Consider the following 10,000-nt stretch of genomic DNA (forward strand, 5'->3'; position numbering starts at 1 on the left):
GTCTCCAGATCAGATCAAAGCGAGGAGTACAAAAGTCTGTTCATGTTCAGCTGGCTGGCTGCGCGGGCATGCGGAGAGCAGTCCCTAAACACACGCAAGCTTTTAACGAGGCCCAGGCCGTGCCAACCCAGCGAGGGTGCGAGGGCGCGAGAGCCCGTAGTGTCCCGCCCAGAGAGAGCGGGCCGCGGGGGCAGAGCATTAGAGGAACATTAGGCGCAAATGGCTTTGAACTGGCTGTCCCCCTCACACACACACACACACACACACACACACACACACACGCACACAGGAACTGTGGCTCGACTCCAAATTAACACTTTTCCAGAGAGATTTGCATCACATTTTACCTCTCTGCTATTGGCATCTCGAGGCCAGCAATCAGAGGCTGTAAATGACCCCGCAGATCAACTGAGAGGGAGAGAGAGAGATAGAGGGAAGGAGGGAGAGAGAGAGGGGGGGGGGGGGTGAAAGTGAGAAATTCAGAGAGAGTAATAGAGAAAATGAGACAGAGAGAGGAGAGGAGAAATCAAGAGAGTGAGAGACAGACAGAGAGAAAGAGAGAGAAAGAGAGAGAGAGATGTAAAGAGAAGGAGAGAGGGAGGCAGCATTTTTAATTTCCTCTTGTGCTAGTGTTATGGGGAGAGAGAGAACCCTGGCAGAGTTCAGGCGTCAAGTCAAACAACTCTTACTGGCTGTGAATGCCTATCTGAGCACGCTCCCGGGGAACGATACATAAAGTAATTAAATTAAAGATGAAGACAGGCAGAGAGAGGGAGAGAGGGAGAGAGAGAGAGAGAGAGAGAGAGAGAGAGAGAGAGAGAGAGAAGCAATGCTTTCCCTTTCTTTTTCTTTTCTTGGCCTCTAGTTGACAGGTTTTATGTGTCTGGTGTTCTTGTAGATTTTTATAGGGCTTTCAGAAACAAACAACAAATAAATAAATAAAATAAATAAAACCCAAGAACAATGGCTTGAGTAGCAGAGTGCTTCTTAGTGCAGGCTGATCATCTCATCTGAGGCCGGCGAGGCTGCAAACGGAGGCTCCTGCACACGCACATGACAGCCACTCAGTGCATAAAATACGACGCGATAAAATATGCCGGCTACCTGCTGGCCTTTAAGCACCCGGGCCTGCGCAAGAACGCTTCAAGCGGTCAGGAGGAAAACAAAACGCTCCGCATGGAGGAGAGAAGGACAGGAGGGAGGGGGGAGGGAAGAAGGAGGGGAGGGAGAGAGGAGAGAGGGGGAGAGAGGAGAGAGAGGAGAGAGGGGGAGAGAGGAGAGAGAGGAGGAGAGAGAGGAGGGTATGAGAGTAAGTGTTTTGGGGCTAGGAGGTAGATGGTTCAATGAGTTGGCCAGGTGATTATATGCATATGCTCATTCATAAAATGTGTATAAATCTCCATGATTCTACTAGTTTTTTTTTTTTTTTTTTACGCTACGGGACATTCTCTGTGGGATATGCAAATGTGCGTTTGCAGATGTGTGTTTGCAGACGTGTAAGAGCAAAACCTCCATACCTGAGGCGCTGTGCTTAATTAGTCCACCAGGTTTTCATGGATAAATACTACAGCCTCCCCATGCCAAACACACACACACACACACACACACACACACACACACACACACACACACACACACACACACACACACACACACACACACAGACACACACACACACACACACACACACACACACACACACACACACACACACACACACACACACACCTGCCTATGAGTCCTGCCTACCCCGCCTACTCTCTTCCTCTGTTTCCCCAGTCTTTCTCTCTCTCTTTCTCTCTCTCTCTCTCTCTCTTTCTCTCCCTCTGTCTCTATCTTCCTCTGTCTCTCTCGTCTGGAGGCACTGACACCTCGACGCGCTATGGGGCGTGCATATCAAACCCCCAGCTGACATTTAGCAGTCGGGAGAGGACACAGACACAAATCCAGATAATGCATCCCGACACGTCGGCCTGCCAGCGCGAAGAAAAGTCATTTTGCGAACATGTTACACCTTTCCAGAGGAACGCGGCAAGGGGGACAAAAGGTCTAGGCAGGCTGAGGGGCAGTGTGGATATTTCAGGATGATAATACACTACGGCTGAGACTCAGGGAGAGAGAGAGGGGGAGGGAGAGAGAGGGGGAGGGAGAGAGAGGGGGAGAGAGGGAAAGAGAGGGAGAGGGAGAGAGAGAGCAGGATCCATTAACAGTACTACCTTCCACTGGCCCTGCAAATTAACCTTTCTGCATTATACAGCTAGCCCGCCACTCAAGGCCATGCACAGCTTTGCGCTAACATTACTGTCCTTCTGCTGACAGCCACTACACACACACCACACACAGACACACACACACACAGACACACACACACGTCCATTTTAAGTGCACACTCCCACACAAAAACAGATTCCCATGCACACCTTCAAATGCACTCTCTCTCTTACACACACACACACACAATGTCCACACACACTCACATACACATAATCACACTCACACAAATGCACATGTACACACGTACGTATACACACACACACACAAAAACAGATTCCCATGCACACCTTCAAATGCACTCTCTCTCTTACACACACACACACTCAATGTCCACACACACACACACACACACACACACACACACACACACACACACACACACACACGCACACACATTAACCATAGCACTGAGCTCAGGTACCATCTGACCTCATAACAGAATACTCTGGACAGAGAGATGTACTGGAAGTTAATTTGTCCAGTTGACAGTTTTACTAGCGTCCTGCACTGCCACTGGTATCTGTCTTTCCACCGTCCTCTCTCTCCCTCCATCTCCCTCTTTTCATCTCTCATCATCACTCTCTCAGTCCAATTCTCTATCCCCCTCTCCCACTCCACCACTATCACACTCTTAAAACGAATGTGCTGAAAATAACACAACTTGTGTTGTTTTTTAACACATAACTATGTCCAGATAGGGACAACACAATTTGTGTGGTTTCCAACACATTGCTTGTGTTATTTGTTACACAGTATGTGTTGAAAATAACACAACTTCCATTGTTTTTTTTAACACATCTCTATGTCCAGATAGGACAACACAGTTTATGTTGTTTCCAACACATTCGTTTTAAAAGTGCATAGACTACCACTAGTCCGTCTTTGTCCACACCATGTTGGACAGTGATGCTGTCCTCTCTGACAAAAACAACGTAAGTTGTTATTTTCAACACATATTGTGTAACAAATAGAAAAAGGAACACAGAGCTGTGTTAAAAACAACGCAAGTTGTGTTGTTTTCAACACATTCGTTTTAAGAGTGCTCCATTCTCTCTTTTTTCTCCTCCTGTCTTTCCTCTGACCACTGTTAGACTGTGAGGCTGTAGCACAGCACTCTCGGTCCTGGTGTGCCTGTCCTCCTCCTGCCCTGACCCACTGGAGTCACAGCTCTCAGCTCCATGCTCCGCTTACCAGCACACACACGCACGCACACACGCACACACACCGCTAGCCTCTTAGAATATCCTCCATCCAGCTGAGATCTCTCTCTCTCTCTCTCTCTCTCTCTCTCTCTCTCTCTCTCTCTCTCTCTCTCTCTCATTTTGTTCCCTCTCACTGTCACTCTCTCTCCTACTCTCCCTCTCTCTCTCTCACACACACACACACACACACCACCCTGCCCTTTCTCTCCACACCTGACTGACTGATAACCCAGCATGCATCACACTGGACTGTCACCACACATGAAGTGAAGAAGAAAGAAAACACTTCTCTTAGACTAGTGCAGGAGGACAGTAGACTAACTATTGATCTCTGACTATTCTCCCCAACCTGGGCCTGAACTCCACACTGTAAATAGACCCAACCGAAACGGTGCAGTGTCCAACTGTAATAAGCATCAGTCCTCCTTATTTTCCTACTAGTTTTCCAACAGTATCATACGTTGATGATTGACACATTCTACTGTGGATTCAATTAAATGCTATAATCAGTGCAGGGATGGACTTCATGGCAGTAATGAATTAAATCAAACTCCCCAAATTAATTAATTTTGAACTGACAATTATGCTGTCATGATTTGATTGAATAGGCTACAAGCTGAATCAAATGAGTCTGTGCTTTAGGGAGTTAATACATGCCCTTCACCTGATCTGTTGCTAACTTTACTCTTTTCTACAGCAGTGTGTTAACACACACACACACACACACACACACACACACACACACACACACACACACACACACACACACTTCTGAACTGTGTGGGCAGAGAGGGATGGCAACGAGATGTGTGTGTGCCTACAGGGGTGCTTATGAATAAAAATAGACCCAATGTTTGCCCATTTAAAGCAATAATAAAATGAAAAACACTTTATCTCTCAATGTTCTCACCATCTCTTTGTTCTGTCTCTCATGAGCTGAGTGTCATACTGTAGTTTGCAGTTTATGTTGTATTGGGCAGCCGTGGCCCACTGGTTAGCACTCTGGACTTGTAACCGGAGGGTTGCCAGTTCGAGCCCCCGATCAGTAGGCACGGCTGAAGTGCCCTTGAGCAAGGCACCTAACCCCTCACTGCTCCCCGAGCGCCGCCGTTGTAGCAGGCAGCTCACTGCGCCGGGATTAGTGTGTGCTTCACCTCACTGTGTGCTGAGTGTGTTTCACTAATTCACGGATTGGGATAAATGCAGAGACCAAATTTCCCTCACAGGATCAAAAAAGTATATATACTTATACTTATGTGTTCAATGTTAACTGTGACTGTATGTGTAAATGTGACTGAATGTGTAAAATCATTATTAAGTATTAGTCTTTTTCTAATGACAGAAACAAATTAAAAGCATAAAAAAAGATGCCACAAATAAAAAAGACAAGCCAACTCCAGTCCTCTCTCTCTACTTACGTCTGGGCTCGTCCATCTGCTCTTGATCTTCTCTGCCATCTCCTGTGTGCGGCTCACCAGGTCAATGCCTTCACGACTCTGGTGAGATGGACATAAAACATCTACATTAAGGCACTTAGAAGGACGCCTTTACTGTGTGCAGGTACTGCTATGAATGATCAGACGTGTGTGTGTTTGTGTGTTTGTGTGTGTGTGTGTGTGTGTGTGTGTGTGTGTGTGTGTGTGTGTGTGTGTGTGTGTGTGTGTGTGTGTGTGCGCACGCACGCGCGTGTGTGTGTGTGTGTCTGTGTAGGCTACGGTAGGTGGCTCTGTAACCTTGAGGCTCTGGGTGTTGTGTGTGTTTGGTGCAGCAGCAGTGGTATGATGGAAAAAGGCTTCAGCACAAAGCTTTGGGAGGAGGATGCTGCAGGGCACTCTCTGAGGTGATAACGTCTGACACATTCACACACAGTCCCACACATTTTCTCATCTTTCAAACACACACACACACACACATTTTATATTACACACACAAACAAAAACACATACACACAGCCTATTTTTACAAATTCAAATACTTGCATACACTCTTTCACTGTAGCTGACAATACCCCCCCCCCCCCCCACCTCCACACACACACACACACACACACAGCAGCCTCATAGCAGCGATAATATCATTCTTATGTTTGCAGTGTCCACTGAGAGCACCACAGGCATGCCCACGGAGCAAGAGCAAGGCATGCTGGGAACAGGGCATGATGATGTACTACAGTCTCTCTCAGTAAGGCGCACTGGGACTCTCACAGTCCCAGTGCTTGTTGGTTCAGTCCCCATGGCAGGCAAAGAGTAGCAGGGAATGTTTGTGGGCAACTTTACTTGAGGTCATTATATGAACACACATAGCATGGGTCAGTTTTTCTTTTCCAAACAGATGGTAAATAGAGTGGACAACAGGAAAACACTTAGCGGCACGAATCGGCCATTACGCAAAAGATTCCACTGTCTGTGCCTGAATGAGCATTGCTCTCTTTTCCCCTCTGTAAGGAGACTTACAGAACAGCTGTGCTGACTAGTTCACCAGCTATAGATAGACTAATGACGCTGCCTCATCTCGCTGGGAAAGGGGGAGACTAAGGTCAGCTTTCCCCAGAGCAGTCCAGTGGGGATATAAGCGTACATTAGCTGTGGACACTTCATTGCCTACAGTAGGTGGCGTTTTTTCTCAATTTTTCCTGTTCTGCTTTTACTTTAACACTATTTATGTTCTGACAAGTTGACTTGTAGTGCTAACATGTGTATTTGTTTGTGCGCGTGTGTTTGTGCGTGTGTGTTTGTGTGTGTGTGCGTGTGTGTTTGTGCGTGTGTGTGTGTGTGTGCATGTGTGTGCATGCGTGTATGTGTGTGCGTGCATGTATGTGTGTGTGTGTGTGTGTGTGCTTGTGTCTGACCTTCTGCCAGTGGTAGGCCTCACGCAGCGTGATGATCTCATGCTCGCGGTGTTCCCCCTGCACGGCGCACAGCACGCAGATGATCTTCTCGTCCAGCTTGCAGTAGAGTGACCCCTCCTGGTCATGCTCCCTGCAGCGCAGTCGCTCCACGCTCACCGAATCCTTCTTCCCGGACCCCTCCTCGTCCCCCTCGTCCTGTGCCGCCTCACCACCCACGGCACCCTCGTCGTCCATCTCACCCCCTTGCTCGGCTACTTCCATCCGTCCTTGCCCCGTGTCTACCCCTACTGCCCCCGGGTGACCCACACCCCCATTCTGTGCCCCCCCGAGTCTCTCAGCTCCCCCTTGTGGCCCGGCTGCTGCAGCGGAGGGCTCGGGGTGGTAGGGTAGCGTCTGGTGGTGCGTGCTGCGCGTGTGTGTGGCGGCGTGTGGCGGACAGAAGGCGAAGCGGCAGGCCGGGCAGACGTGGGTGGCCGGCTGGGCCTCGTCAGGCTCACAGGCGTCGCACGTGCCATCCATCTCCGGCTCGTCGTCGTCACCGCCCTCCCCCTCCGCGGCGGCCATCTTGTGATCTTTGGGCTCCCAGCGTGCACCACGTTCCACCATGATGCACCGTGCAAGGACAGCACTGCCTCAGAGGCCCTGCAGGCCCAGTAGAGGACATGTTAAAAATAACCAAGGCTGTTGGCACTTATGCATACACACACACACACACACGCCAGCACGCACACACAAACACACACACACACACACACACACACACACACGCGCACAGTCCCTGTGAGGTTAAATAGTGAGTGCACAATCAGCTGTTCCCATGCTAAACTAAATGGGTACATAGACCTTGTACCTTCTCACTGTCTTTTTCTCTCCCCCCAGCCTCTCTGCACACCCATCTAGTTTGAGAAAAGCTACCTTCACACACACACACAGAGAGAAACTGAAAGTGTTCACCTGTTTTTTGCAGACTTTGTACTTAAACAAATCAAAAGTGTTCAGCTTGGTGCACGGACATGCACACACATGCGCACACACACACACACACACACCACACACACACACACACACACACACACATAGCTCTTTATTACTGAGCACACACATTAAGGCACAGAAAACCGGCACCACAACCCCCCCACACTCTTTTCTTCTTCTCCTCCTTTCGTTTGCCCACTCCCCTCTGTCCAGCGTCACGATCTGACCTTTCCCGGCCACCCCACTCTGTTTCGCTCCCCCCCCCCCCCCCAAACGCTTCTCCATGGCAGCCAATGGAAGAATGAAGGCTACTCCTTCTCCTCTCTCTCTCTGGCTCCTGTCAGCCTGCCTGCCACATGTCGTCTCTCTCTGTCCCTCTCTCAGTTGCTCTCTCTCTCTCTCTCTCTCTCACTCGCTCGCTCTCTCTCTCTCTCTCTCTCTCTCTCTCTCTCTCTCTCTCTCTACCCCTCTCTCGGCTCTAATAACTCTTAGGCAGTGTTTTGTTCAGACCCCAGACTGCTTTGCCTGCTTGACAGAGACAACAGGCCCTCAGTTCACTCAAAAATGCAGAGCACTCCTCACTAACCAACTGCATGCCTCACTCTCTCTCTCTCTCACACACACACACACACACACACACACACACACACACACACACACACACACACACACACATAAACACACAGACTCAGTTTCCCTGTGGGCCTACCCGTCTGTTGCTGCGTGTGTTTTCGCACGCGGTTTGGAGACTTGCTCAGTCAGTCTTCCTCTCCCCTTTCCTCTCTCTTTCTCTCTCTCTGTCTCTTCCCTCTTTTCTCTCAATCCTTGGCTCACTCTCTATCTCTCTCCCCCTGCTAGGCAAAGATTTTCTCTGCCTCTAGACAGCTTTGTCTGAGTTTCACTCTACTGACAAGCACTTCCTGGTTCTACTCTGCAGCTCATGGTTTGTTTTCATTTTTTACACCACTTCCTGCTTCTCCAGCGCAGCCAGAGCCGACCGGTGGCTGGCGGCGGAACAGGCTGAGCAGGCAGCAACGGCAGAGATGATAGGAGCAGGAGGAGGGAATCGAGAGAGAGAGAGAGAGCAATAGTCCACTAGTGCAGCTACTAACTAGTTTGAATGGCATGCTGTAATGCTTTTAATGGCATACGTTTTGGGAACAAACATTATCTGGTATACCACAACATATTTTGTAAAAATCCATTAGCATATGTTTAGGGGGAAAACAAAAAAACAAACAAATAGCAAACAGTGGTTTACAAAAAAACACACAAGAGCACTGGGCTTCTGAGAGATAGCCGCCACATGCATCAGTGCTGCTGAGAGGGAAAGTAGAACGGCTCCAGTGAGCAGAGTTCTTCTATGCCTCCGCACACTCAGCAGCTAACGTGGAACGGATTAGAGCCGAGCAGCACCGCAATTCACCACCACCCGGTGTCAAGAGTGGCTGCCGCTCTGCCCTGTTGAAATTACTGTGGTGGTGTTTACAGGGGCACCGAGGTTTACAACAGCTCATGAATATTCTCCTCTCCGTTTAATGTGTTTCCAAGAGGAGAGGAGGAGAGCTGAAGTGTTGATAAATAAATTGTGAAGAGTGTACGCAGATTGAACTGCATGTGTTGGAGCAAAACACGCCTATGTAAATGTGCGTTTTGGAATATAGGCCTAAAGCCTCCACTATTTTAATAAATAACATATCATGTTAAAATCCCCATATGTTTTTTTTTCATACAAAGAAAATAAAGTGAAAAAAATACTAGCATTTATAATAAAAAAAAAAGATAATTAAACACGTCCTCTTTAATTAACTGGGCTATTTTTCAAGAGGGGACTATTAGCGCCACAAGGATTCATAAAAACATCCAATAAAGATGCTTTCAAATGGAAGGCGAATTATTATTATTTTTGCCAGACAGAATGAGTGGTGAATATGCCGCTAGGGTGCGTCTAGATTTCTAGACTAGTTGAATATAGCATTCACAGGCATTCCATGACGTAATCTGTCAATTCTTGCTTCCATGAGATGTTTTACATTAGCCTAAATTAACCGACAGGCGACATGGTTGCCTAGTGATTTGCCTTACTTTGCTAAGTTCCAGAGACCATGAAACAATACTTTTTTTGGTGAGGGTCTCACACGCAGTAAATGTGTTATTTGAAAATATTACCTTCCGTGGTTGTTAATTCTTACAATGTTGTCTGGATTTGACTTCAGCCATCATAATAGGCTACAGCATCATGCTCATCTGCTAAATAGAATAGTGTTAACGGAACGGAAACGCAGTTTCTTCTTCTGTTAAAAGTAAAGTCGAAGTGCCTGAGTTGGAGTAGCCTCTTATTTTGGCATGTTTGTCGCGTATTTGATTCTTGTTGGAGCTGAAGTTGGAGAAGAAACAGTAGGCCTTTTCACACTTACACACAGTGTAGACAAATTCACCACTTGAAACAAATCCCTTAAAGAATGTCGTGCTACATGTGAATGTGTGTGTGTTGTCTGTATGCTACTGAGACCTTGCATTTCCCCTGGGGATCAATAAAGTATCTATCTATCTATCTATCTATCTATCTATCTATCTATCTATCAATCTATCTATCGATATATATATATATATATTTTTTTCCTGACAAATCAATTCAAATTTTTGTTTGTGTTTGTGTTACCTTTTGCAACAGCTCCTGATATAATTAGTTACATGTTCA

General features: G+C 47.5%; 1 protein-coding gene across 1 annotated transcript in view; it reads right to left on the reverse strand.

Moving 5' to 3' along the window:
- The window catches only part of trim44 (tripartite motif containing 44), a 20,206-nt gene extending 11,940 nt beyond the window's left edge, over positions 1–8,266 (reverse strand). Inside the window, exons 1-3 of the mRNA XM_042111283.1 lie at positions 8,009–8,266; positions 6,325–6,966; positions 4,895–4,972 (exon numbers count right to left, since the gene is read on the reverse strand). Of these exons, the coding sequence (XP_041967217.1) occupies positions 4,895–4,972; positions 6,325–6,930 (684 nt within the window). The 5' untranslated portion in view covers positions 6,931–6,966; positions 8,009–8,266. The remainder of the gene's footprint in view (positions 1–4,894; positions 4,973–6,324; positions 6,967–8,008) is intronic.
- Between the last annotated feature and the right edge of the window lie 1,734 nt (positions 8,267–10,000).

This window comes from Alosa sapidissima, chromosome 11 (assembly GCF_018492685.1).
Source record: "Alosa sapidissima isolate fAloSap1 chromosome 11, fAloSap1.pri, whole genome shotgun sequence".
Lineage (NCBI taxonomy): Eukaryota > Metazoa > Chordata > Actinopteri > Clupeiformes > Clupeidae > Alosa > Alosa sapidissima.